We start from the raw sequence: 27461 nt of genomic DNA, 5'->3' as shown, positions 1-27461 counted from the left end.
CCCCCTGTGTCTCCACAGAGAGGCCGTGAAGGGACGACTAGGGAAAGAGGAGCAGGGAAGAGGACCCTGCTCCCACCCTCACTGCCCCCACCCCTTTTCCCCCCCACACCTTCAGCCCACTCTCCCCCCACCACACACAGCAAGAGGATGTTCTAGCTGGGAATCCGCTGATAGAAGTAGATGTAGCCCAGGTCCTTGGGGGGCTTCTCAGAAGCACAGACTTTCTGGTCGTTGTAGATCACCCACCTGCAACAGGCACAAGAAGAGCTCAGGAATGCCATTCTGTGGTTAAGACACAACTGGATTCCACTCACCTGGTCTCAACCCCAACCCCCCAAGACTTCTGAAGAAACAGGGGAGGATGGTGATTTAAAGCAGTACCTCAGTTCCCTTACACTGTGGAAATCCTTACCTGCCATCTTTCTTGATGTGACAAACATAATGTCCACACATAGTTGAAGTACCCATGTGGCTGATGAAGGCAAACAGCTGATATTCTTGAAAGAAGGAATGAAGAGAGGATTGTCATGGAAAGAGAAAAGACATCTTACCCCCCAACACCCTGTGCAAGGCCCTCTCTGAGAAGGATCCCGGAAGGAAGCTCTGCTGGGTCATAATTTACAACTGCATCCCATCAAGTGTGACTGTGAGTGGTCCTAAGGCCAAACACAGAGGGAAATGGGAGATGGTAACTTCCATTTAGCCTTCTCTCTTCCAGCTTTTTATTTGGGCCATGGGTGCTGGATGGGTAAGGCAGGGATTCTTCTCCCTATGGCACCCAGCAGCCAAGCACCGCTGGCACCAATTCTGTACACAGACTGCAACTGGTTTTTCAGCAGGAACCAAAAGGGCAAAAAAACCTCCCAGAACCACTGGATAAAAGAAGCACAGCCCTTCCTGTCCTTCACTTGATGCCACTTCCCCTGCCTCTCTCATACTGGCTTCCAGGTTATCCTCATCCAGCCTGAAGGGTTGAGGCTACTTTGCCATTCCTTCCCTCTTCCTCCTTGCTTCCACCTCTACAACCAGATCAGCTCTGTGATAGCTGCTGCTAAAACCTGGAGTACTGCATGGATCAGGAATGACAAAGTCATGCTGAGTTTGCACCCCAAAATCCACATCCTATGGCTTGGAACTCACTTCCAGGCCCATCGCGCACTTTGGGACCCACAGGGATGGATTCAGAGATGGACTCGGCTGCCGAGCGCCCCTCTGAAATATCCATAGCAGCTTCTGCGTCGAGGTCATCGATGTGACTAAAGATCCAATCCACAGCACGTTCCAGACTGTTGTTCTGGAAGGAAGAAGACAGTGAACTTGAGAATCCCTGCTCCTGAGAAAATCCTTGCACTCTGATTATCACCCGTGCCTCTCACCGTGGCCCTAAGTGCTTTCATAGCCTGGTCCCGGGAGAAGCCCATGGAGACAATGGTGGCTACACTGTCTTCTGAAGGAGGGTCTGGGCAGGCAATAGTTGACCCTGGTCCACTGGATCCAGGGAGAACTAATGGGTTAGCAAAGTCTGCAGCAGGAAACAGAACACAGCTCAGAGTAGTTAGATCTCTCCAAGAGGGCACAGTCCAAGTCCAAACTACTTCAGTTTTCCACTGTGGTAGCAGGACTCAGGCACAACAGCCCAGGAGCAGTAAGCTTCACCACGGCCATGGCCTCATACCTGGATCGTCCATATGTGACATGACCCAGTTCATGGCCGCCTCAACCCCACTATTCCCTGTGTAGTACACGGCTTTGCGGCAGGCATCCATGGGAAAGCCCATTTCCACTAGCTGGATAATCACCGACTCATCCAGCATGGGTGCTGTGGGAAGACAGAAGTTAGAGCCACCCACTCCCACCCATCTCTGCTGGCTCCATTTTGTCTAGTGTCACACAGCCTCCAAAGCCACCACACAAAGTTCCATCTCTCTGCTTTTCTCAGCCACCTTTCTTCTTCAGAAGAGCAGTCTCACACACAGGCAAAGAACAAAACAATTCAACTCATGAACTCCTCCCTAGGCTCCGAACCTGACCTCCCACTGCAGTTTGTGAAAATTAAATATCCCTACCAATTAAATCCTGTATAAATCCCAGCTCTGCCTCCTCTAAATGCACCGGACATGCCACCCCCCCATCTTGCACAGAACAGGAATCAACAAACCCCCTTGCATAACACCCTTGCATAACAGGGATGCAAGGGAGGCAGCTGGCAATCGCTGACAAAAGGACAGGGAAAGTCTGAGCAAGTGGGAAACTGCTAGCATGGGACACAAGGCAAGGAGAGCAAGGAAATGAGTCAGGCATCAGGAAGAGAGGAGGAGAATCACTAACATGTCGGAGAGGAGAAGTGAGGGGAGCAGAAGGAGTCGTCGTCCTCGTTGCCATAGAACCCCAGGCTACCTTTGGGCTCATCTGGTGTCACCAGTGGGGGTGCGATGTCTGGCATTTCTTCTTCTCCATCCTGCAGCCCCATTCCCTGCAGTGCAGAGATATCCAGCTCCTCTGGCATTTCAATGGAAACATCTGCAAGATATGGTCTTGCTCAGCCTCCATATAGGGGCAGAAGCAAAGGACTCGGCTGGGAGATCTAGAAGGGTAAGTCCCTGGGGATGCCTGCAGCAACTTTTGGGATAGTTACTTTCCTCTTGGTGGTAATGACCACAATGTCTGTATGTGACTCCCAGTACCTATATGCTCTGTACCTCTCATCCTCCTTACCAAGCTTTTTGGGAACCCAGTCCAGACCGAAAGTGAACTTCTTGATCTGGATGACCAGATAATCTGGGAAAGAGGCGAACCGTGTCGTTCTGAAAGAGACACATAGTAGTTTTAAATACTTTGTCAGCAAAGATTGAGGGTATCTAACTGAATCAAGAAAACAGTTGAGTAGGGCAGAGCCATGTCCTGAGCATGGGGATACACCAGCCTGTGCAGCTCTCCTGTGCTGAGCTTTAAGCTCCTCAAACACAGAACCATGTCTAAGGCAGAAGCCTCGACAAGAGGAGATGGAATGCAAATCTTGGGGACGAGAAAAAATAGTACATATTCTCTACCTTCCAATCGTGTATTTTACAAGCCTGGTCAGATTGTGTTTAATTAAAAGTCTAATCCTTAAGGAATGATGTGGAAATAACACCTTTTATTAGACCAACAGATATACCTGCAGGAACTGAGAAGCTTTCAAGCACAAGAGCACTTCTTTGGATATGAAAGAGAAGCAGTGAATTTTAAGTTAACTGAATTTGGTTAAACATTATTCAGCTAGACAATTTGAGAGAGAAAGTGTCTGGAATCTGTGAAACAGAGGGCAATGTTTGTGAAGGGAGAAGCACCTGTGAGACATACTCATTACCAGGTGATAATTGCAACATGATGTAGAACTAAATTAAGCAACAGTAAAGTGCTTGAATACAACTCAGTAAAAATTAAAACAAAATGTTACTTTTCAATGTGATGTTTGTTTCTAATAGCTATTGCTTAATAATGTAATATTTTTTAGAAAAAGACTTTCAACTCTTTGAGGACTTTCACTGCAAAAGAACGCTCAGTAGCATCACAGCAGAAAGCTGCTTACGTTTGTAATCTTGTCACTGCAACTTTGCACTGTTACACGTGCTACAGGCAGTGAGAAAAATTAAAGCTGTTTTTTAAACCTTGCTACTAGCATTTAAGCTAGCATTCTTTCAAAGAACTCATGCATCTGTTACCTCAGTGTTCTGCTCAAATCTTAACAGTTAAAAACTTAAAGAAATTTTAGAGATGGTGCAAGATCAGTGTCATCATACAGGCAGTACTGATTCTAAAGCTAAATTTTAAATTTACAGTAAAAGCAACTAGTTTTCTCGAATATCTCCGTATTTTCATAGCCCCTCAGCAACTGACATCTGATGGCTAGGACTTCACTAGCACTGCTGTTCTGCCCACTGAGGGCAACCACTCGGGCACTGATGGACTGATCCCCTCTCTGCCTCAGTGTTCTATGGACCCAGGGTGTGGAGGACCACAGAGCTTCAGTAATGGTTCTTCCCCCCAAGCCACTATGAGAAGTCCCCAGAGATGCAGCTATGGCCAGCTCATCACAGCTTAGCTGACACACACTTACTTGAGAGCCACAGACTTGGCCTGCAAGGCTGTGCTCCAGAAATCATCCACCTGCTCTGGAGCTCCATAGGCCTCTAGGCAGGAGCTGAAAGGCACCTTGGCTCGCACCAGCTCAGGCAGTGGCTGCTTCTCCTCCTCTGCCTGCCTCTTCTTCTCCTCATATTCCAGCAGTTCATCTAGAGGATAAAGCAGAGGAGTCAAGGACCACCTCTAGGTACCTACAAAGCAACTGGTGTAAGCTACACCCAGAGGCAGAGCAGGCCTATAGATACATCGAGAACAGAGCACAACTTCCAGAGCATTGTTCTGCTACTGCCGTCACTCCTGTTTTGCTGCTGAATCACAGCCCAGCTTGTGGTGTCCGAGGGAAAGGCTCTAGAGGGACATCACCGTGTCACACCACCTCTGAAGACATCAGCCCGATCCCACAAAAGCAGGAGGAGGATCTGGCCTCAGAAGTGGCAAAGAAGTCCCTTTCTCATTTAAGGAGTTCTGTAAGGATAGTACAATATACAAACATAGGGTTTGCTACTGTTCTGGTCTTGGCACATTACTGACCTTTGTTGAGTGCAGCATCCATGGGCACAGGCAGCTGCATAATATAGTCCACGCGCTGGGTATATTTCACCTTTTCTGTGGCCAGGCACTTCAGCTTCTCCTCCACCAGAAAGCGGAAGACCTCATTAGGGTTCTCCGAGCTGCGGCAGTTCCTCTGAAGAAGGAGAGATTAGAAGGACAGATGTAACATCAGAAGGGCAGAAAAAATGATCTGCAGTTACAGTGATGCCACACAGCACATGGCTGAAGAGTATTCACTTCTATACCCAGTCCCCTGGAACAGACAGCAAATAGGAAACTAAAGCCAGCTTCTGTACTCCAGGAAGCCATGGTATTCCTGCTCCTAAAGAAGAAAGGTTACATCTCCAGCTGTGCCACTCCCAAAAGAGATTTCTCCAAGGAATCAGCCCCGAAAACAGGCCCAAGCACCTCTCCTTCTCCACCCTGGCAGGTGCTAGCTGGCCCATTCCTCTGTGTTCTCTCCCTCTCTCTGCTCCAATTGCCAGCTTCTCACCTCCACTCCTCACCTCTTGCTGTGGGAAGAAAACCAAGCTGGACTTTTCAGTGATTTGCCAGATAGACTCAACCATTACCTCCACCATGTTGATGAAGTGCAGAAAGAATTCCTGGGCATCTTGCTGTCGGTTAGTGGAAAATTCTGGGTGCCCCTTTCCGATGAGGGACTTAAACATGCGTGGAGCAATGCCATTTTGCATACCCTGCAAATAACAGTGTGGAAGAGAAACGTGGTCATAATTTGCCAAGCATGTGTCCTGGCATGTACCACTCTACTCTTAGCCATGCTTTTCTTCAGGTGACAGGCCTTGGAACAAGCCCCAGCACAGGTTTTCAGAAAGGGTTCTCCCTCCCTTGCCACGTAGCACACACAATACCTCATCCAACACACACATCAAGAGGATGCCGTATCCAAGCCTTACCTTCTGATCAGGCTGCTGCTCCCCATCTGCAGAAGCTGGCCTTGAATACTCCCCAGAAAGCAGTCCATGGCCCAGTTTGGCTCTGGAACGACAAAGTCACTGCTGGTACCAATGTTTCTTCAGTCTCACATGCGCCAGGAGCTGTATCAACCCATCCAGCTTTAACACTGCCATGGGCTGTCAGTCTCACAGATAACAGCTTTCTCTGCTGCACCAGGCAAGATTATCTTATTGTGGTCTGCTCTCTGGCTCCAGGAGAAATCACTGACTTCAAAGTTACCAGGACTTTTGGGTGCGAATCTCAACCACTGCTTGCACACTGAGTAGACCATGAAGGAACAGCTGGTGCTGAGCCACACAGCAGCTGCACTACAGCCAAGCTGAGCTGCAGCCTGACGTGGGGAACGCAGCAATGTCTGACTGTGCAGGAGACAACAGGGCACCGAGAAATTGTCTGAGCCAGAAATAGCACTGCTGTGAGCAGACTGATCACGTTTTCCCCAGAGGAAAGACTGACTGCATGAGGCACTTAATGGACAACAGTATGTGTTCAGCGATTTCCTCCTATGCCCACACCCTCCTGCTATTCCATTTCACCCCAGTCCTTCCCCGTCATTATTGCCATTTGTCTGGAACCAAATCTTACCAATTCCTCCCTCTGCCCAGGCAATAATCTTCCTGGCTGTCTCACCTTAATCCCCTCTCAGTGGACACCTCACTCTAGGCTGCCCAAATTTAGAATCCCCCTGTACCACTGAACTCTCTTTCCACAAATGCCACCTTCCATTCCTCCACCACAAACTTCCACATGCTGCTTTCTTGTTTGAGAGCAGCTGTAGCAATGCAAACCCCTCCCAAATCTCGTGTTCCTTCTTCTGCACATCCTCCTGCACAGTACCTCTTGAGGGAAGCCTCTTTTAAGCATACATAAATTGTCCACTGAGAATAAAGCTGCCTAAACCTACATATCCCCCTGCTCTTTGCCATCTCCCCTCACTGCAGACAGCAAGCCCTTTTTTGCTGTTACGCAGACAGAAGCTGCCTCCCAGAAATCCCCCCAGTTTAAGAGGCATAGCACACATAATACATTTCAGAGCCTCTCATGCACACAGGGTGCACTCTGTCTTCTCCACCTAGGGCATTCAGCTGAACTTCCTTGGCTTAGATCCTTATTGATCACTGAGGGTCAGCGTCTCTGGTGACAGGCAAGGAAATAGAGGTGAGGCTTGAGGGAGAACCCAGGAGCAAAGCAGCACAGAGGGGATGCATCCAGGCAGCCTCAGCCTTCCTTGTCTCACCAAAACTCTACGTACACTTGTGTGCTGAAATCCTGTGTGGGGTCCGAAGGTGCACTTTGGAATATCTTCTCCAGTTTGTCCACATACCTGCAGAGCAAAAGGGAGCATTCTAAGGGATATGTGGGTTCATCTAGTAAAAATGCAGTTCTGAGCATGATTACTGCAACAGAAGCTCCCAGCTCTAGGAGACCTTTGTACTGATCCCAGACTAATGGAAAGGAGTGATTAAGCTCACTTACTTTCTCTGGAAGTCTGGGATACTGAACAGCACCTGCATCACAGAATTGAGGTAGCAACTGTTGCCCAGGTTACGGATACCAGTGTACCCAGGCCCATAGAGGGGCTTGAGTTGAACGCCAGACTCCTGGATGAGCTCCCACTCCCCAATGCGCTGGTTCATGTCTATTTCCAGTTCTGTCATTGTCTTGTCTGTCTGCAGAGGGAAAGAAGAGGAAAATCCTCAAAGAAGACTCAAGGACACATCAGAGGTGTGAAAAGCGCAATGCTGTAGAGAAACAGAGTCAAATCCTTTCTGTTTCATTCTATAAGTAGAGGAGGAAGAAACAAGAATTGTTTCTGTATATATGAATACCTGGGACAGAAAGAGGAGAGAAAAGAAATATGAGAGAAATCTGAACCATTCTCTATAAAGAGGCATGGAAACCACACACTAACAGAAAAAGCTCAGCACCTGGGAGCCTCCCTGCCCACCATACTGAGACATAACCCCAGGGAAATAAACCTGAGGGACATGAAAGAAAAGCAAAAAAGGCAATCAAAGAAGACAGGAAGATGAGACAACTCTCTGTGTAACAAAAAACCCCAGGGTTTCTTGACCAGGAAGGGTTCTGCACAGCCACAGAAAGCTGGAATCCAGCTAAGACACCTCAAAACTCCTTCTCTTTCCCTCTGGGCCTATGGAGGACACCACTTCCTCCTCACCTTCTGCATCTTAAGCATGTCAATCCCAAAGTGTGCCAGGTGTTCTGCCAGGTTGGGATCCAACACCATGTCATCCTCGTCATAGGAGTAGACATCTGTGCAGGAAAAGAGAAAAAAGAGAAACTTGTAATGGCCTGTGAGCTCAAATTCACAGCTGGATGAAGAAAGTGCTCAGAACTAGAAGTTTTGACAAAGTGAGCTGTGGGGGTTTCTGCCTTTTCTCAACAGAATAACATGACAGACAGTTTATTGAGATTCCTCCTAAACATGTGACACGACAAATTTGTCAGTGATCAGGGTACAGAGGTACACTTATGCCTGGAGTAAGGAAAGTGGGTTACTGTGCCATATACTCTCTGCTCGGGATTTGGACACACGATTCTTTGATAAACACCCCAGCACAGAAAATCAGATGGCAACCTGGATAACTATTCTAAAAGCTTCCAACTACAAGGGAGGGGCAGAGGAAGGCAAGGTTTTATCAGCTCGTTCTTTGCCTCACAAAAGAAGCAGGTCAGAGTGGGAAAGTTCACAATGGGATGACACTGTGTGTTCCAGGTCACAAGATGGCCAGCACCACCCCGATACCTGGAAGAGATCTGTGTCAGCCTGAGTGGTGCCTGGCATCCCTAACCCCAGGAGGATTCCCCTTCTCACCAGCCCCATCAGGAGTAATTGTTCCCAGTTTCACAGCCAGCGGGTAGCCGGTTTCTCGGTAGTGCTCGACGGCGTGGTTGTTGCCACCACTGCCATCAAAGTAGCGCCGACCACAGAGGATGGCTCCGTCAGTCATGTTCAGCCACAGGTTCTCCTTCATGTCACACTTGCTGCACTTCCAGCCACTATTGACAAGGAACAGAGGAAAAGAGATCAGAGTGAAAACCTCTGGGTTCTGCCTCCCAAGCCCTCTCCACTGCTGCCCACTGCAGTATCCATAGTAGAAGCGATTAAGCGATCTCATTCCTCTTTTTACTACACAACACTGAGCATCCTGAAATACCTTAGTGTGCCGTCTCCCCTGAATTTACTTTGTCAAGGCACCCTCAGAGACTCACAAAAGAAGTCTCATCTGCTGCTGCAGTCCAGCACAGGAGAAGGGCCTGAGACACAGAGTGACACAGCGAGTTCCAGCACTATGCTCACCACGGTGGGATGCGGACATCGTTCTGAAGCTGGTGCAGGGAAAAAGCATGCTTGGAAACACGTCGAACCTCCCCATCCCAGGCCTGCACCTCCTGCTTCCGTGAGGCTGAATCTGCTGTCAGGATGGCCTCAATCGCACTGGCAATCTGGAATTAGGACAGCAGGAGAAAACATGAAGGGCTGGCCTACCACAGTAAGGGCACAAGAAGCTTCCAGTGCCACAACACTCCACATTTAGGGAAGTCAGCTGAGACTTTCGGGAGCCTCAGTCACAAGCCAGGACTGTAATATAGAGCACTGTGTAAGTGCAGAATAATCCTGATGACTGCTAGCTGAGATTTCCCTGCAGCTCGGCAGGATCCCTTTTACAAGGCAGTTTCCTTCTCTGTAATGGCACATTTCTCCATCAACAGTAAACACAGCCCTCCACCAGAACATACCCTGTCTTTGACCATGTCTGGTAGTCCCTCCAGCCCATCACGTGGAATATCCAAATGGTCTGGGAAAATTACTATTTTTACATCTTCATCATACTCAAACTTTTCTTCTGTGATGTCAAATCCACCTTCTACACCTACAAGAAGAAAAAACATTGCGGTAACTGGTGAAACCAAAGAGCCTGAAAAGCTTCTTTCCCTACAGCTTACATGAAATAAGGCACCATGACTAAGACAAAGATCTAAATCAGTGATCCACAATCTTTCTTCCACTTCTGGATCCCAGAGTTTCTGCTGGCAGTGTGGACTTCACAGGTACAATTATAAGCATAGTGACAATATGTTTATTTTCCCCAGCTATTTTTTCAGATGCTTAAAAACAATCTCCAGACCCTGACTACAACCAGGAAGAAAACCAAACCTGCTCTAGAGAGGCATTGGCCAGAACAGAGCCAAGATAAAGCACGGGTGTTCATCTTTCACCAGAATACTCAAGGCAGTGAATGGAGATGTGCAAGAAGAGATCATCTTGAAAGCCAGGGCAAAGGTCAGGTCTACCAGCACCTTTAAGAAGCCTGACTCTCTTTCTTGCCTTTTCCAAAAAGGGTAGTTTAGAGTCCTGCATTCAAGCAAGAAGAACCAGGAGCTCCTCTGGAACCAGAACATCCAGAATTGCAGAAAAGGTCTTAGCAAAGGTACAGTGACAGTAGTTTCTATGCCCACCTAGCTGCGCTGTCCAGAGGTTGCACCAGAAACGGAAGATCCATACATAAAAGGTTATTTGCCAGTTGTAAAGTCATCATGGATCCTCACCAAAACATCTGCAGTTTCTGCAGATTCCCTCACCTACAGTTACTGAATTATGTAGGTACTCAGAGGAAAACCTTGGCCTTCTCTGTACTGCAGGCATTCTCATGCTACATCCCAAAAGGAAACAGGCAGAAGATACATGGCTTATTAGCAGCCTAAACCCCCTGTGCTTTTAAACTGAATTTCCTTTCTTTCTGGAAAAATTGCATGCTGTGACTGTGATAATCTCTGCAACAAATATCTGAACATCTGCAGCTGCAACAAATCTCTGAAGGGAATAAAAGCTTCTGCTGCTCAGTGCCTCTGCCTCAAGAATCCTGTGTGCAACACAGTTCTGATAACCACCACTATATTTCCTTAAAACATTATTGTCAAAAATATCCGGTCCCATGATATCTCCTGCAACTCCCTCCTTAGATACCTACAATTTTTACACTATGGACAAACTGCTATGTACGAACACGACACTTTTAGAAAACAGTCACCAGCATCATGCAACAACATACCTAGATAATCCTCTTCTGTGCCTCTTTAGCACAGCCCAGAGACTTCCTGTCACCACTTCAAAGAGTAAAGCAATACACAATCCCCCAGGGCATTACACAATTCCTGAACCCTCAACTAGCTAAACCAGACTAGTGAACCTTCTGAGGCTCCAGATGAGGAAGAAGGTCAATAGCCACCAGCTTGCCCTGAGGTACTCTGCCTCCCTTTCCATGGTGGTACCTAAGCACTACACATCACAAAAGTCCATCAACCAACATGCAGGCATAGGAGGCAAGCACTGCAGATCTTTTCTCCTCATTGAGAGGGGAAAGTGAGGTACTGAGAGACCAAGAGCTACATTTTACAGCCAATGACCTTTTGCTCCCAAATCTTTCTAGTACTTTAAAAAAATCTCCCGCATCAGGATTAGCTATACCACCACAATTCAGCTAAAATAAAGGTTAAAAAAAACCTTTTCCTGAACTCAAGACCATTGTCTCACAGGGCTAATACTTTCTTTTATTCTCTCCTGCTCCATTCACACCACTAAGCTGTTATCACAGGCAGATATTTGCTGACCCACTGACAACATTTGTTGCAAGACCTTTGTAGAACTCAGGATGCAGAAATAACTCATAATGCAGACCAGGCCTCATCTCTCCCAAAGCAGCACAATCATATATATACATAGAAGCACTGGCTATCTGAAGAAACAGAGATTCCACTCTCATTTTTGCTACAAGTGATCTTTGGGGTGCTATTCAGCTCACCAGGAAACAGGGAGCAGCTGACAGTCTTAACAGCGGTATTTGTGCTCTGGCAGCAGACAACTCACTGGGCATCTGCACCAAGGAAAAAGTGAGCCAAAAGCAAGACATTCATGGTCCAGATTCTGGATTCCCCTCTAGTGGTCAGCTTCCAGCAAGCCAAGAACCTGTTACTGCTACAAATGTTCCTGTCCCTTGCTTTATGTGTCTCCATAATGGCTCACAAATTACCAGCTGAGACTGCTCCAAATAAGCAGCATCTCCATTGATTGCCATGACAGCTTTCTCAGTTGGTGAAAGACAGTAATGGAACACCAGCCTTGTTCTTCCAAAAAAGGAAGATTTTTAGTATTTTTTATGTTTTAATGCTCATCTGTATTTCCTCCAGTATCAGCCTTATAAGACCTAATGAGCCAAAAATGATAATGCAGCATTTCCCATTAATTTCTTTCCCATCTATATCAGTAACACTAGTTCAATATCCGAGGAGTTTAAAAAACAGTTTATCTCCCAGGAGCTTCAAATTTACTTTTCTCAGACATGTATTTTCTCAAATTTATTTCAGCCCCTTGCTGGGCACATTGTGTTTAAGCAACAGTCCCAGTCTGGTTATCCCCAAACCAAGCTGAGCCAGGCATGCAGGGTCATGGCAAAGGATAAAAAACATATTTATCCACGGAAAACAAGATGCAGCCTTGGACACAGAACACAACTACCACCTTAATGACTGTTCTACAGAAACTGCTCACCCGAGACACACTGGAAAACACAAAGTCAGAATTTGGCCAGGGATACCAGCGTAGAAGAGCAAAGCAGAGATGAGCCAGGCAGCTCCAGAGGACTGGCTGAACACAAGGACCACACAGTACATAGGTGCTTCCTTACCAATAGCCAAGCGAGTTGGTTTCTTCCTCGGAGGGTCCCCAGCACTGGAGTTGGTATCTTCTTCCTTCTGTGGTGTTGAGAAGAAATAGGGAAATAAGAGTTAGGGGACAGGCATGCTGCAGCAAGCCTTAGGGATTGAAATCAAGTTACTATGAAAACAGAAGGAAACCAGACAGAAACAACGTGGGCAACCCATACAACAGCTCAACACAAGCAGAAATGAAGCAGTGGTGTCCCTTAATTCACCAGGAAGAACATCAGTTGTATCTGAGGAGAGAAAACTCTGTATCTGATGGAATACACAGACACAGCGCAACTCTCAATTACAGAGCAAGTTTGAGTGTGTGTTTCTTTCTTTTTTACCGGTTTACGTGTTCTTTTGAGGTGCAGGTAGACCCGCTGGCCTGTTTTCTGATAGTGCTTTTCCACATACTGCTTCCCAAAGCCCAGGAACGTGTTCATGCAGATATACAAGCCGCCATCTGACTCCTGGAAGGAAGGAGGGACAAAACTGAAGGGAGGTGGTAAAGAATGCCATTCCAGCTGCTAGGATAGGCACGGAAGACTAGTCATTATTCATTAAATCATGGAACAGGTCATTCCTACATACCAGCCATGAGCAGCTAGTAAGAAATAGGATGGCAAGCCCCAGCCTGGCTGTCCCAGAAGAACAGGTACTCCTGTTATGATGATGTATTTAAAAAACTATTTGCGTGTTCATTTATGGCAGGATGCTACCAAATCAGGAAAGCCTGAGTTTCCACAAGAGTTTAATTTGTAAAAGGCCCTTAGCATGCACAGTTTACAAGTTCAGAGCATGGTACAATCATTACCAGCAAAACTGTGACACCCTGTCCAAACGTGTGACTCCCAGTGCCACAGGGAATGCTGCCAAGCTACAGTGTGAGGAAGGTTAACAGACCACTGTTTACTTTTGCTGTTGTGTTCAAAAGCCTGTGAGCAGCTTGGAAACGGATACAGAATGTGCCCCCATCATCCCACCAGCAGCTGGAAAACACCACACTCATTCAGCAGATACCCTTTTCAAATTGAAGGGGCAGGGGACCCAAATGCAGAGGCTGGAAAGGAGGGAAACCACTAAGAAGCTCTCAGAAGCTGCTGGGACTGAGTCAGAGCGGGCAGTGCGTGGTCAGGAATCACTGTGGAGCTCGGGAAGGGAAAGAGGGCCAGGATGCCATGTGCCGCTTCCTCGAAGGACCCGTATCTTCAGCTGCAGCCTATTTCTGCTGGGCTGGGGCTCAGCCCGGACGGGCACCCGCGAAGAACCTCAAGGGGGACCTCGCCCTCCCGCCGCCTTCACTTCCCCAGGTCCACTTAGGCCGAGTGGGGGTAGCGCAGGAAGCGCAGGGATGCCAGCGGGGTGGAGATGGCTGGAGTAGGGACCACTGCCATCTTAATGACACAGCACCGCCTCGCCCCCCGCCTGCCCGGCCACGCCGCGCGGCGAGGCCGGGGGGGTGGCTCAGACCCGGGCAGGGCGGGACCCCCGGCCCGCCCCCCGCCGCCGAGGGCGGGCCCGGGACGCGCCCGACCTCCCGCCCCCCGCCGGACTACAAGTCCTGGCGAGCACCCGCACGGAAGGTTCACGCCGGGGGCACTCACTCTCCAGGGGCTGCCGGCGGGCCAGGCCGCCGCTGATCGGGGCGAGTGCCCTGCCCACGCCCGCCCCGGCCCCAGAACTACAGCCCCCAGCGCACCGCAGGCGGGCGGGGTGCGCCGCGGGGCACGCCGGGCGCTGTAGTCCGCGAGGACATCGCGCGCCGCCCGGGAGCGGCCGCCGCGGCCACCGGGGAACCACAAATCCCGTGAGGCCCCGCGCGGGCAGCGCCCCGGCTGGCGGCGGGGTGGGGGCCGGCCGCGGCGGGAGCAGCCCGGGCGGGCGGGCGGGCCGGCGGTGGGGCGCGCTTACCGGCGTGTCGAAGGAGAAGGCGCACTCGTCCTTGTGGACGCGGTCGCCGGCCTTGGGCACCCGGATGGACGGTAACACCGACAGCAGCGCCTCGCTCAGCTCCGCCATGACAGCGGCTCACCGCGGCACCGCCCACAGCCCCGCCCCGCCCAATCGCAGCCCGGCGCGGTCAGGCGGATTCTAGCCAATCGGCAGCGAGGCTGGAGGCCGGACTCGCCGTGCCCACCCGCCGGCTCGCCCAATCGCAGCCGCCCCGCGGCCACCGCGGGAGGCGGTGCCGGGCTCCTCGGCCAATAGTGGCGCAGGGAGGGGCGAGGGGGCGGGCCTGCCCCGAAGACAGACAGCGGGGCGAGGCGGGACGTGACGGGCGGGGACTGCGGGGCCGACGAACTGGCGGGGCGGGGGGACGGGCGTGGCGCCGCGAGCCTCGCCCCCGCAGGGCGACCAATGGGCGGCGGCACCGCCCGGCGCGCGGGAGATTTGAACGGCGCGTCCGGCGGGGCAGGGGCGCAGCGCGGCCGCCGCCGCCATGGGGGCCTCCGGCAGTGCCCCCGCCACCCCGGGCGCGCCCTGCAACAAGCACCTGGCGCACGTCAGCGACCCCCGCTCCCCCACCGCCGGCATCCTCCGCACCCCCATCGAGGTAGGGGCCCTCCCGCCGCCGCTTCCCCTTGTGTGTCTCTGGCCCACTGCCTCCACGGCTACCCTCTCCGCAGGTGGTGAGCTCCCCGGCGGGCAGCCCGCAGCCCAGCCCCGCCGAACCGCCGGCGGGCACCGGCCAGGAGCGGGACCCACGGTCGCCCACGCCTGGCATCTCCCGCACGCCCATGAGAGCAGTGTCGAGTGGTGAGTGAGGCCGCCGTGGGGGTGGGCGGGTTGAGGGGCTGCCCGACTCAGAGGCTCACCCCGTCCCCCTCCGTTCCCGGCAGACAGCGTGGACCGCCTGGTGAAGCAGCTCAGCGAGGCCTTCAGGGCCGAGGCCGCGGTCCCGGAGCCGGCGCCTCCGGGAGCGGCCGGCCCCGCCGAGGAGCCGGCCCGGCGGAGCTCCCCGCCCGCGGGCGGAGGCGTGGAGAGGCCGCCCTCTCCCAGCACGGCCCGGCCCGGCCGCCCTGCCGGGCACGGCTTCTCCTCGGGTAAGTGCCGGGTGTGGGGGTGATGGGGCTCCCTGTGCCCGGAGAGCTGCGCGGCACGGGCCGTGAGCGAGTCAGGGCTCTCGGCACCCTCTGGTTGGGGTGCCTTCTCCAGGCTTGCTCCCCGACAGAGCCTGTCCCGATCCCCCAGTTCGGCTGTGCTCCACCGCCTGAAGCTTCTGCAGCCGGGGGAACTGTTGTGTTACCGAACCCATTTCTGTCTATAGTTGAGAAATTGTTTTCAGCCTGTATTCAAAATCAAGAGGTATATGACAATTCTTCTCCTCTCTGAGATGGGTTTGTGACTGTGGAGACCTGTTCAGAGGGACCTTACAATTTCTCCTTGGGAAGAGCTATGGAGCAAGGGTGGGAAGAACATCTCTGTGCTACGGCTGAGTGGTGCTGAGAGACTTAGATACAGACTGTGCTTCAGAGAGCTCTGTGCTGAGCACTGCTCCTAGGAGGACTGGCTGAGAACTGGAACTGTTCAACCTGCAGAGGAAAATGCTAAGGGGGTATCTTGTAAATACATATAAATACCTGAAGGAAGGGAGAGCCAGGCTCTTTTCAGTGGTGCTCGGTGATAGGACTAAAGACAGTTAAGACAGAATGGGACACAGGAAGCTCCTGAACATCAGGAAACACATTTTTTCACTGTGAGGGTGACCAAGCACTGGAGCAGGTTGCTCAGAGAGGTTGCAAAATCTCTATCCTTTGAGATATTCAAGAAACACCTGGACAATGGGCTCTAGGTGGCCCTGCTGGAGTAGGTCCTCTAGAGCTCACTTCCAACATCAACCTTTCCGTGATTCCTTTGCTTCAAAGCCCTTGGGTAAGTCTTTGCTATACAGGCAAGCAAAGTTCATAAAGGCCAGGAGGGTTTTAAAATCCAGGACCTTTGAGCCTTGTCGTGATGCCCTGGTGTGTTTCCTTTTGTCAACTAGTGAGCAAGCCCATAAGACACAAGCCCAACAACAAATTCATGGCAACATCTGGAGGAACTGGCCGCTCTCCCCTCAGCATTCTACGAGATGATAATTCTCCCAGTGCTCCTGCCCCTCGCCAGGTAAAGCTCAATGGGTCATACTGAGGGAGGGAGATTGAGCTGAAAAAAAAAAAAAGCCAAATCCTTCAATTTCTGTATCTTGTAGGGTCCCAGTTTAGAATTGTGGCCTCCTAGGCCTGTGGAGACCAATAACTTCACAAATGTTTTTCTGTGGGTCAATCTTGTCCCTAAATGCCTCCAAGTCTTGTTCCATGTCTATCTTTGGCCTTCCCATGAAATTGCCCATTTCAGTGCTGTAGAAGAAAGTCACTCTTGTACACTGGCACAAGAGAGCCCAAGCTGAATGGCCTGAAAATAGGCTACCTACTCTGCTGAGAATTACCTAACCTTCAATTAACTTGTGTTTTACACTCTGTGTTTGGGTTTTTTATTTCTCTAGGGCAAGAGGCACGTGTTGGGGGAGAACCCTGGGGAGAAGAAGGAAGTGACAGTGGATCTGAGCAGGAGCCTTAAATCTGGGAACTGTGCTTGGAGTGACTTGAACAAAGAGAACCAACAGTGTCCTTTTGTGGAGAACTAGATGTTTCTTTTTTCAGGATCTTGCTGTAATTTGCTCCTGTGTTTTGACAGTTTTCTAGTGGGGAGAAATTCTGCAATAGACTGAAACTCCGGAGCAGTGGTCACATTTCTCACCTATCCCTGCTGGGGAAAGGTCTGTCCCTCATCTTCCTAGCTTGTCATGTCTTATGTACAGCACAGACTTTGTCCCTTTTATTGTATATTAGCTGTATTGACTTTTCTGTAGAGTTTTTATCTCCAGTAAATAAATTTGTATTCAACCTTTGCTGACTGTATATCCTGATAGGACAGCAGGAGTCCTCTGCTTGCCCAGCACAATATTTTCTTTGGGAAAAGGGTTCAGGAACAAATAGTTCAGCCTTCCCTTAGTCTAAAACTGCCCTGGCCCCTGCCTGTAGCACGCTGAAGGGTATGGCCTTGAATCTGTGTACAACAGCATGGGCTGGGAAGCTGCAGCTCCCTCCAGGAAACTGATGTATATACAGTGTCACCTCTGGAGTTGTACTGCTCCTACACTGACCTGAAACTGAGTTGTGCAAGGGTCTGTTGTATGGGTGAGATCCAAAATAACATGAGATAGTACTGTCCATTAATATTGACCTTCTGTTGATAAGTTAGTAAACCTTGTTGATCTCCAGCTCTCCCTAGCAGAGCCTTGGCACTTTCAGGATCTTGCTCTGAGCCAACAAATGGCATGGGGGCTGAACAAAATGGCTGTGTCCTATAACTGAGCTAAAATATCCAAGATTTGAAAGGACGCTCTTTCAGCTTGCTCTCCCAGCTCCAGCCTCTTCTCAACCAAAACATGTGAGGAACACCCTCCCCTGGGGCCTGTGAGCTAAAGCAAGGTCTGTGAATGAGGTGTTGACTGGTTGAGACCAGCAGGCAATACTCACAGGAAAGGAGTTATGTTTGCTGTAGCTCATTGCAATGCTGGAAAGAACACAGCCTGCAGTGCTTCTGTGAGCTTTCTTTATTTGCCTGGGCTATGAAGATCTAAACAGACTTGAAAACGTGGGCTGGTGGCTACTGGAGAGATAGGGTCATCACACAATGCAGGAGTGAGGCAAAGAGGGAAGGAACAGCAAGAAGCAGACAATAAATAAGAATAAATATAATAGTCCCTGATATCCTGGCAGGTCTGGAGGGCTACCTTTCTGCCATTTATGCATAGATAAGAACTTGAACTAAGAAAAGAATAAATATATTGCCTGGTATTCTGGCAGGTCTGATGGCTGCCTTTCCCCCCTTTATGCATAGATAAGACCCGAGCTAAGCGTTCCCCCATGGAACTGAGCCAAATTTACACTAGCTTTTTCCATAGAAATCTCAAACTCAGTGTGTCTCTGGGGCTGTCTGCACGGATCTAGGACAGCTGCACAGAGGCGTTACGTAGAGTTAAATCAGGGAAGGATCTGAGTGTTGCATGAGGGGTCCTCTGAAGGAGGAGGATGGGTATCAGTGTGGGTAGAGGTGTCTGAAGGAAGGTGCAAGGTGTGTGAATTGTACTGTAAGGTCCTGAGACGTAAAGACCAGGTCTTCAAGCCTGCACAAGGCTGGAAACTGCCAGGGCTGTTTAGAGGTGGAGAGAAGGGCCAGTGTGTGTGCTCCTCCTCCCCAGCTCCCCCTGCTTTTCCTCCCTGATCTCCTTTCCCTTTCACTCTGATACTCCTACAAGTGACCTGTGTCTAGAGACAAGTGGGAGTGGTAGGTAGGTGTTGTGCTCATCTGATGATGCTGTTTGCATGGGCTCGGGCTGTGGGCCGTGCTTCTGCTGCTCTTCCCCTCCTGCTGGCGTGCTCAGTTCCAAATCTTGAGGAAGCTGTCCCAGGAGCCAGTGGCAACAGCCATGCCGTCCGCCGTCACGCCCAGGCAGCTCACTCTGTTGTCGTGGCCAGAAAGGATTCCTGTTGTAGGAAAGAAGAGAGGTCAGGGAGGGAAGAGGGGCCAGTGAGAGGTGACAGGGTTGACCCTGCTGAGGACACACATCGCAGGCTGTGCCTACACGCTGTGTCTGGCCCTGTCTGTTCCTGCACCACCCGTTACAGTCACCACATGGCTAATAGGAACAAACATGCAGAAGAACTTCAGTGTGTGGTGTACAACCACCACCCACAGGCCTGGCCAAAGGGTTCTTGGGAAGGTATGGCTGGCTGAATCCTCATACAACTGCTTTCGTCCTGGAGTGATGGTAGGACTAAGGTAGGAGGGGGTGCTTGATAAGGCTGAGAAACAGCAGTGCTGTTGGTGGGCTGTGTTTCATGACTTTTAAGAGGATAGGGGCCAGATCTGGAAGAAAAATGTTGCATGTTCTGTGTATAAGCATCACAGAGTACCCTAAGATGTTGGATGGAAGCCCAGGTGCACACTTGTCTTGGTGCTTGGCCACCAAGTGGCACTGTGAGTACCTGGAACTGGCAAATGGCAGGCTAGGAGAAAGTAGGATATTCTGTTGGTGGTTGTGAGCAGTTTTAGCTGATAGGAGCCTTCTTGTCCCCCTTGAAACAATGTTGTTTAAAGGCTTGACTTCCTTAACATTAAAAACAGCAGCTCTTCTACACCAGCGAGAGTTATCCTAGTTCTGGTGTGCTCCCGAAGTGCGAGAGAGCTTTGCTGGGTTTCAGTCAGTATGGCATGTGCTCTGGTTAGATAAAGTGTCTTTTCCTTGCCTTGGTAGGGACAGAGGCCCTGCAGGGAGGGAAAGAGGGACCTCACGGAGCCACTCACCCACACGCTCTCCTTTTAGGGAGTCCCAGATGTTGCAGTTGAAGTCATCATACCCAGCAAACAAGAGCCGCCCGCTGCGGGAGAGGGCGATGGAGGTGATTCCGCAGATGATGGTCTCATGGGAGTACGTGATGAGCTCCTGGTCCGCCCGCAGGTCAAAGAGGCGGCAGGTGGCATCGTCAGAGCCGGTGCAGATGGCTTCTCCATTAGGGAAGAACTGGGGAGGGCACACACCAGGTTTTAATGAGGTTTTCCTCAGATCCTGGTGGAATTCCTCAACTTGTCACCTCCCTGCTAACCACCAGGAAGCCACAGAGGCAGGAAAACCTGGTGGGACCAGACACTGGATCATAAAATTTGAGTCTGCTGAAGGGGGAGACTGATACTTTTCGTAAAGCTTAATAAATCCCTTCCACTCAAAGAAAACAAACGGCCTAAGGGCTAGAGCTGTTGCAAGACATCTCAGTGCTTTATTTTAACTCCAGCTGTTAGGTTGGGCTTTGACAAGTGTCCACCCATTATTCCCCATCTGAGTTTATTCCCCAGCTGCTATTCCCCTAGCATCATTCTGGCTACGAGAGCCTTCCTCTGTCTGATCCTCATATCCCAGCCTTCTCATACATGTTTGTTTCCTGCAGCCTTGCTCTGAGCAGTAAAAAAAGGGTTCCTTGGGAGCAGGTACGGCAGAAAACCATGTGGCTGGCAAGGTAGCCACGGGACAACTGAGAGAGGTTTTACTGAAGTCAGTGGAGGGTGCTTAGAGCAGCAGAGTGCAGGAAGCTGGCAGGCTCATTTGATAAGCTACAAGGATCCCAAGTCCCCACCTCTTCTGTCTGGAGCTGATCTCAGCTGAGTTAGGTATTCCTGCTGCCTCACTTGTGTCTTGGGCCAGGGCTGCTGGAGCGTGCCTGAACCACAGTTCCCAGCAGCTGCTGTGAGCAGAGCTGAACCAGCACCTGTGTCAGGGTACTCAGCTCCACAGACCATGGTGTGCTGCTTGTCCAAGACTTGGATGCTTTGGTGCCTGGGAAGACCCCTCCTCCAAACTTCAGTGAACTTGGGCCCTGCCTGCTTCGGCCTGGATCACGGGGCCAAGGTCTGAGACCCCTGTTACCCTTATGACTGTGACAGCTTCTTTCAGCCTTGTTCCAAGGCTGTTTTGGAGCTGTTCCACCCCTCATTTTCCATGCCTCCCTACCACTGTGCAGACAGCATACGTACGGAGATGGCGTTGATGTCAGACTCATGCCCTGAGAAGGTCTGACGGCAGGAGCCCTCCCGCACGTCCCACAGTTTGGCAGTAGCATCACAAGCCCCAGAGATGAAGAGTTTGAAGTCAGGGGAAACGGCCAAGCTCATGCAGTCTCCAGTGTGACCAATGAACACGGTCTTCTGCTGCCCCGTCTCAATGTCCCAGAGCGCGCTGCAGGAGGGGAGAGGAGAGGAGAGAAGGTTTCAGAGCCAGCTCAGGCAGAGCAGGCCTACAGCTGGGCTGAAGAGCTGTCCCACTCGCAGACAAAAGGAGGGAAGCCATGGCTACAGCACGGGAAAATGGGTGAGAGCATCCCTGGAGTCAGCTGTATAAAACAGGAGATATCTTCACAGCTGTTGTTGGCAATACCTTTGCCAAAGCAGAGTTAGACTAAGGCTGGGGGTGTGTGAGGTTTGGCATATTCCCAGAAGTGTAACAGCTGAAGGGAATACTGAGAGACGGTAAGAGAGACACAAACACAAGACAGACATAAAAAACAGCAAACAGCTGAAAAAGGTCTGCTGTGTCCATGCTTGTAAGATGCAAAGCCCTTGTTCAGTGGGATCCCACGCCACAGCTGGGCAAACGAGCCCAGTGTAATCCTGATCTCTGACGGAAATGCCACCTGTCCTTGGTCAAAAGGTTCTTCCAAAGCAGGTGTTGGGATGGGGTGGGGTGAATAAAGATTCAGGACTGTTCAGAGGCACAGCACAGTGAGCCCTGAGAACCAGGAACAAAAGGATCCAGGCACTGTCTCTGCAGGTGTCCCTTGCACAGAGGGCAAGACTTGAGAAGTGGAGAACGTATGTGTGCTGCACATAAAATTAAAACACTTTCTGTCCTGGTATAAATGACTCTGTTCTTTGTGAGAACTGATGACATGGTCCCTACTGCTTGACTTGGCCTCAGCTGGGAAAAGAAGCATCTGTTCTGCCAAGGGAGGAAGAACGGATCAGGCTTCCTAAGGTGCTCCATGTGGCCTCCCCATGTAGGAGCAATTCTTCCTTAGAGAGTGGACTGCTGCAGAGCAGAAGGACTGCACTTGTTGCTGTGCTAAGAGCAGAGGTCATTCCACTAGGATGCAGAAGGGAGCACTCACCATGTGGTATCTCCAGAGCTAGTCACAATATTGTTGTCATCAAGAAATCGGCAACAGGAGAGGTATCCTGGGAAGCAGGAACAAGCAAATATGAGAAAAGGGGCAGGGATAGAAGGGTGAAGTTTGGAAGCAGGGGGCACCCAGTTGCAGGCAGGCAGTGCACACACCTGTATGGGCTGAGAGCTCCCTGCTCACTTTGACGTTGCCTTCACGAGACTTGAGGCTGTAGATGGAGCACATGTTGTCAAGGCCTCCACAGGCCACAAAATTGCCAGAGGGGGCATAGGCACAGGTCATGACCCAGGAGGAACGAAGAGGGATGGCATGAACCTGGGGTGACCAGAAACTGTGTCAAGACTCTTGGCAGCAGAAAGAACAGGTTGAGGGCACCAGCTCTGAGGGGACCCACTCCAGCATCCCAGTTTGCAGCCACCTGACTCCTACCTTGTTAGTTGTGTATGTGTCCCACACGATCAGTTTCCCATCTTGTGAGGCACTGACCATGAGTCTGTGAGAAAGGAACAAGATCATGTTAGTAGCTCTCTTCCCATCAGAGCCTTCCTGCCCGTCACACCCACGTGCTGTCCTGCACCAAGCAGATCAGCAGCAGTGCTCTCACTTGGAGTCTGTGGACCAGTGCAAGGCATAGATCTTGGCCAGGTGTCCCCGCAGGGTCCTTCGGGTCCGCATCTGGATTTGTCCAACAGGGTCCACTCCAGACACAATCTGAAGAAAGAGCGGCAGGAGAGCAAGAATTTATCCTGGACTAGCAGGAGCTTTACTGCTTTCCACATCTCTGCCTCCTAACTCCTTCCTGAGTGGACAAAAGCCCCCTCAGAGTGGTGGTAGCTTGCCCAGCCAGCCCTGTCCCTCACCTGAGCAAGCGTTGTGTCTGCACAGGCTTTCCGGGCATCCTGCAGAAGAGACAAGAGCAGATGAGACATGTGCAGAAGGCAATGCCAAGTGAAACTTGGGGTCAGAGTCTGAGGGCTACTAGAAGTAGGAACTTGTGGCTTTGCTTTGTTTGGATTGTGGCCAGCCCACACGGATCCTGGTCTGTGATTAGGGCACCTTAACAGCAGTCAAATGTCAGGAAGGTAAGCCAAAATTTGCTCAGCATCCAGTTCACTATGCTACACCCTTTCCATAGACCCTCCCACCTGACAGAACACCAGCTGTCTCACAGACAGAGGAGATCCTGGGGCTTCACTACACTCGTGGGACCCCTGTTCCCTCTTCTCTTGCTTCCCCTACCACTCTTCCCCCCACCATGGTGTGAAGATCTCCATTAGTGTTTAAAGGGCTGTGGAGAACTGCAGAGTGCTCCAAGTATGTAGATGGAGAAAGCCCAGCTCCAGTTTGTGGCTGAAGAGAAAGGTCTGGGCATGCAGTGGGGGTGTAGAGATGCTCTCAGCAGTTTCATGACTGTTGCATTACCGCAATCTGCTTCTTCAGCTGCTCAGCCTCCTGCTTCATCTGTTCCATTTCCCCCATCTTTCTGACCTAGGGGTGGCTCCTCCACGTGGGGCAGCCTTGGTTCTGGGGAGACAAATCAAACGAGAGAGGTGTGAGTTAGATAGGACACTAATGCTCAGTTATGGAAGTGTAGGTGTCTCTGATAAAGGATTAGTGACCATTTCTTGGCTGAATGCTCAGTAATGTCGTGCTGTATCTGGCCACAGCCCTTAGCATTTGGGAAGATTGTGCTGGGCCTGGTCAAAGGTCTGTTTTGTCTTGGATCCTGCTTACACATACACATGCAGAAGCTGAAGAACTCCAGAGCCTCTTGCTGAGGTTTTGGCCACACCTCTCCCCTCATTTTTAACCTCTCCATTCCAAGCCCTGGGTCCTCTTCATTGGCTTCTCCCTGTTCATGGCCAAGCTGCCCATCTCAGCTCCAGAGGAGGAAACTTGATGGGGGGAGCCCATTGGCTATCTCCTACTGCTTGTCCTAGGCAAGGCCTCACCAGGCAGGACCCACCAACTCTCTGACCACCAAGGAAATCTATGGGGCTGTTGAGGTCCTCTCTCAGGGTTCCCTTCTAGTTTCAAAAACCAAACCAAATGAAAACCAAACCAACCAGCCAACAAACAAACCAAAATAAAATAAAAAGGAAGGTGGATGTCTAGGGAAGGATCTAAGAGCAACATAATAGTGGTACTTCTCCTACTTGCCCAGCCCCAGCTTTTCAGTGACGTCCAAAGCGAGAGCAGCATTACTGTATGCAAGTCCTTGATGGACTTTTCTTCTGTGCACTGGTCCCCACCATCTTTGTGCCCATGCCAAGTTTAGCCTCCTCAGTACCCCATGGCGATGACTTCCACAGCTGGGTGGCAGACTCTGCAAAGAATTTCCTGCTTCTATCACTTCCCAGTGGCACTAGTTCCACTTGACAGTAGCTATATTTTGAGTTGGAAGAATCAGCAAATAACTGGTCTCTATTCACCTCTGCACCCCTCCATATTTTATACATCTTTGTCATATACCCATCTCTTTTCCAGACTGCAGAGCACACTTAGTCACTCCTCCCGTGTAAGCTGTTACATCCTATTACTTCTGTTGTTCTGTGAGCTTTTTGCAGTTGTTTACAGAATAAAGATTATATGGTTTTTGCTGGGAGAGCAGGGAACCAGAACTGTAATCCATATTCAAGATGCAGGTGCACTGTATCATTATACAACATCTCTCTTTTGTTCTCTCTTTATTGTTATGTGCGCTTAAATCTTCACCAGCGATTCCAGCATCTCCCACTTTTGTAGATAAACGTGATCTTTAATTGCTCCAACATTTCCCCTGGATAGATGTGAGTGTCCAGATATGCTCCATGTGTTGTCCAAGAAATGTTCCAGCAGCATCTGCAGAATTTCTCCTAGTCCCTGAGGGTCACATCAGCTCCACCCGTGTTGCCTGAAGGCCTCATTTCCTCTGGTCAGTGAGGCTTTGGGTCCTTCCATACCAGGCTTGCTCTCTTGCTGTGGGCAAGCACATCCAGACAGTTCCCAAGTCCCACCTTTGCTTGCTGCTTGAGAGGGCACTTTGAGTTTCCCTTAAGAATTCCTTCCCTTGAATGTCTCCATGGCTTTCCTTTGATCCCCCGAGCACACTGAGTTTTCACTTGTTCAAAGATTCCTGAGGCATGGCTTTGAGTGTAAGAAGGAGAAGGAGACACAGGTTTTCCCTAGCTCCTGGAAGGCTATCCCAGCAGGAGGCTATTTCAGGATGTATTTTGCAGAGAGAGAGCTGTGCCTGCTGCCTGCAAGGCTGGATAGAGCCACAGCACTACTGACTCTTCCCTGCTCACTGCCCATGCACTGGATGTGGCTGCCAGCCCCAGCAAATGGTGAGGGAGCAGGAGGGCAGCCCGGGGCAGCACTGTCAGGGCCCAGAGGAACATGCCACAGCCATGGCCTGGGGCTGCCAGCCTCAGCTGCACTGAAGGATAGGAACAGACCAGCACCCAAGCTGGGGCCATGCCACTGGTTTCCTCTCTCCTTCCAACACAGCAGCAATGAGAGGGGCTCCTCGCAGCAAGGCTGCACAGCTGCACCTCATCGAGTGACCCTGGCCATGAAAGCCCACCTTCATGCCCTTCCCCTCTGGGAAAGGGCTGGCATTCCACTCCACCTCTCAGCTGACTGACAGAGTGGGGAGATGCTAGGGAAGGCCTTGCAGCTTTCAGTCAGAAGCTGCACATCCTCCTTATCCTGTGATGTTTGCCCCTCAGTTTCAGTGTACAGTCAGGCTGCAGGACTGCATCCAGCTCTGGTCACAGCCTACAGCACACCAAGTGGCACACCTGAACTTCCAGCCACCCTGTGCAGCCAACCCTACCATTGCAGCCCACACTTTGTCCTTTCCCAGTGTTCCTTAGGACTGATCCAGCAATCCTAAGCACTGGATTTCATTTTCCTTCTAGGTAACCTCTTCCCTCTGACTCTCTCCTTCCAGCCTCCTTTGCTTGGTTCCCAAGTTCTTCAGGCTGTTATTTCATATACCCTTGGCTATCTGAGATCATTGTCCACCTGCCTGCCCTAACTTGTCTTTGTAGACTTCTGGTTTTGCCCACCCAGACTTGCATAGAGATGGGAACCCTGTTCCCCCTTCCTTCCAATTTCTGCTCCAGGTGAAGCTGGCTGTAGGTGTCCTCCTCATTGCCCATCAGATCCCGGTCTTCCTTTCATTGCTCCTGCTTTTTTACCACTCTCTTCCCTTCTCCAGTTGTTCCTCAACTCTGGCACTAGCATGGGAATGCCAATTCACTGCTCTGTGAACATTGCATCACCCTGCACAACCAGATGAGGGGCTTTCGGAGCCATAGGCAGATCAAACGGCAGGGGCAGGATGTCGAGGACGGATAAAAAGGGCTAAATATAGAGAAGGTGCAGCTCAGGATTCTGTCTGAACCTTTAAATCCCTCTGAGGGAACACTCTAAATGAAGTTGGGAATTGTTCTCAGTCTCAGAAGCACAAGGAGCCACAGATGAGCGATAATAGCTCCATCTTTGCCTGTCACCTCCATCCATCACATCCCAGTGCAATTTGTGGAGAGCGAGTTACCCGATCCCCAGCGTAGTGCAGCTGCCTTCCAGGAGGACCAGGGCAGGTGTGCAAAAGAGCAGCTCGTTATGGTCATGTAAATTTAGGGCAGGAAATGGGAGGAACAAAATGGGGGAAGAACAGAGGAAAGAGAAATGGGGTTTCCTCCTTGACCAGCAGGACCTTAGGGATACACATTTCTTGTGGATCTAAGGATCAGCTCACAGTTGCTCATGGTGGGTGCCCAGGCTAGTTTTAATGGGAAAGGCTTCTAAATGGTGCACCCGTGGTGCTTTCTGGAAATAAGGGCTCTTTCCAGTGAATGCTAAGCAGTAGAGGAAACCAAGTCCTTAGGTGCCTTTGAAAAAAGCAATTCACAGCCCTCAGCACAGCTACTGACAGGAGGACCTTGGCACCAGCACTGTTCCAGCATTGCGCCTCCTGCAAGCATCACCAAGGAGCAAGCACGGCACAGCCAAACAGAGCCTGGGCTTGGTCAGTTCATGCCAGCCCTGTTCCGAGCTCTGCCTTAGCTGTGCTCATCCAGTTCACAGCTCTTGGCTTTTGAAATCACGTTTCATTTCTTCTGCTCTCCAACGTGACAGTTCTTTCCCCTCCTGCTTTTTCTAACGAAACTCCTGCTGCAGCACTCCTGTCTTGTGGGCAACCAAACCCATCCTGAGTCCTTCAGTGTCTGCTCATAGCAGATGGAATGCCTCCTACTGTGGTGCAGGACGGAGGGGGATCTGGAATCATTCATCTTCTGACTTTTGCCTTTTGCTGCCACACCCTGACTGTTCAGAGCAGTGGCCAAATCCCTTGCACCATGCCATGGAGGT

At 50.7% G+C, this 27461-nt stretch overlaps 3 protein-coding genes across 4 annotated transcripts; 1 reads left to right on the top strand and 2 right to left on the bottom strand.

Annotated features, from left to right (window-relative positions):
* Window positions 1-115: 115 nt before the first annotated feature.
* Window positions 116-14428, bottom strand: USP5 (ubiquitin specific peptidase 5). 2 transcript variants are annotated; one of them, XM_082277989.1, is made up of 20 exons: window positions 14293-14428; window positions 12726-12851; window positions 12363-12429; window positions 9418-9551; window positions 8978-9123; window positions 8492-8676; window positions 7835-7929; window positions 7132-7325; window positions 6908-6979; window positions 5595-5676; window positions 5250-5375; window positions 4657-4810; window positions 4100-4274; window positions 2716-2804; window positions 2329-2520; window positions 1676-1819; window positions 1377-1522; window positions 1141-1294; window positions 413-497; window positions 116-246 (listed from the first exon to the last, which is right to left on the bottom strand). In XM_082277989.1, exons 1-20 carry the CDS (start codon window positions 14398-14400, stop codon window positions 153-155), a joined length of 2568 nt encoding a protein of 855 aa, XP_082134115.1. In that variant the 5' UTR covers window positions 14401-14428; the 3' UTR covers window positions 116-152. The 2 variants fall into 2 exon arrangements, with proteins under 2 accessions (XP_082134115.1, XP_082134116.1); XM_082277990.1 differs by having other exon boundaries at window positions 2398-2520.
* Window positions 14429-14821: 393 nt separating this feature from the next.
* On the top strand, window positions 14822-17008 carry CDCA3 (cell division cycle associated 3; the record flags this gene model as incomplete). Its single annotated transcript, XM_082277610.1, has 4 exons — window positions 14822-14935; window positions 15009-15138; window positions 16367-16488; window positions 16868-17008. 4 exons carry the CDS (start codon window positions 14822-14824, stop codon window positions 17006-17008), a joined length of 507 nt encoding a protein of 168 aa, XP_082133736.1.
* A 1799-nt stretch (window positions 17009-18807) lies between these two features.
* On the bottom strand, window positions 18808-23579 carry GNB3 (G protein subunit beta 3; the record flags this gene model as incomplete). The annotated part of the gene is made up of 9 exons (XM_082279468.1): window positions 18808-18914; window positions 19735-19951; window positions 20956-21157; window positions 22086-22152; window positions 22253-22415; window positions 22530-22593; window positions 22705-22811; window positions 22961-22999; window positions 23523-23579. 9 exons carry the CDS (start codon window positions 23577-23579, stop codon window positions 18808-18810), a joined length of 1023 nt encoding a protein of 340 aa, XP_082135594.1.
* Window positions 23580-27461: the final 3882 nt, after the last annotated feature.

The sequence above is a fragment of the Coloeus monedula genome (genome assembly GCF_965178545.1).
Source record: "Coloeus monedula genome assembly, chromosome: 3".
NCBI lineage: Eukaryota > Metazoa > Chordata > Aves > Passeriformes > Corvidae > Coloeus > Coloeus monedula.
The sequence above is the reverse complement of the archived record's forward strand: the minus strand, read 5'-3'. Positions and strand labels throughout refer to the sequence as shown.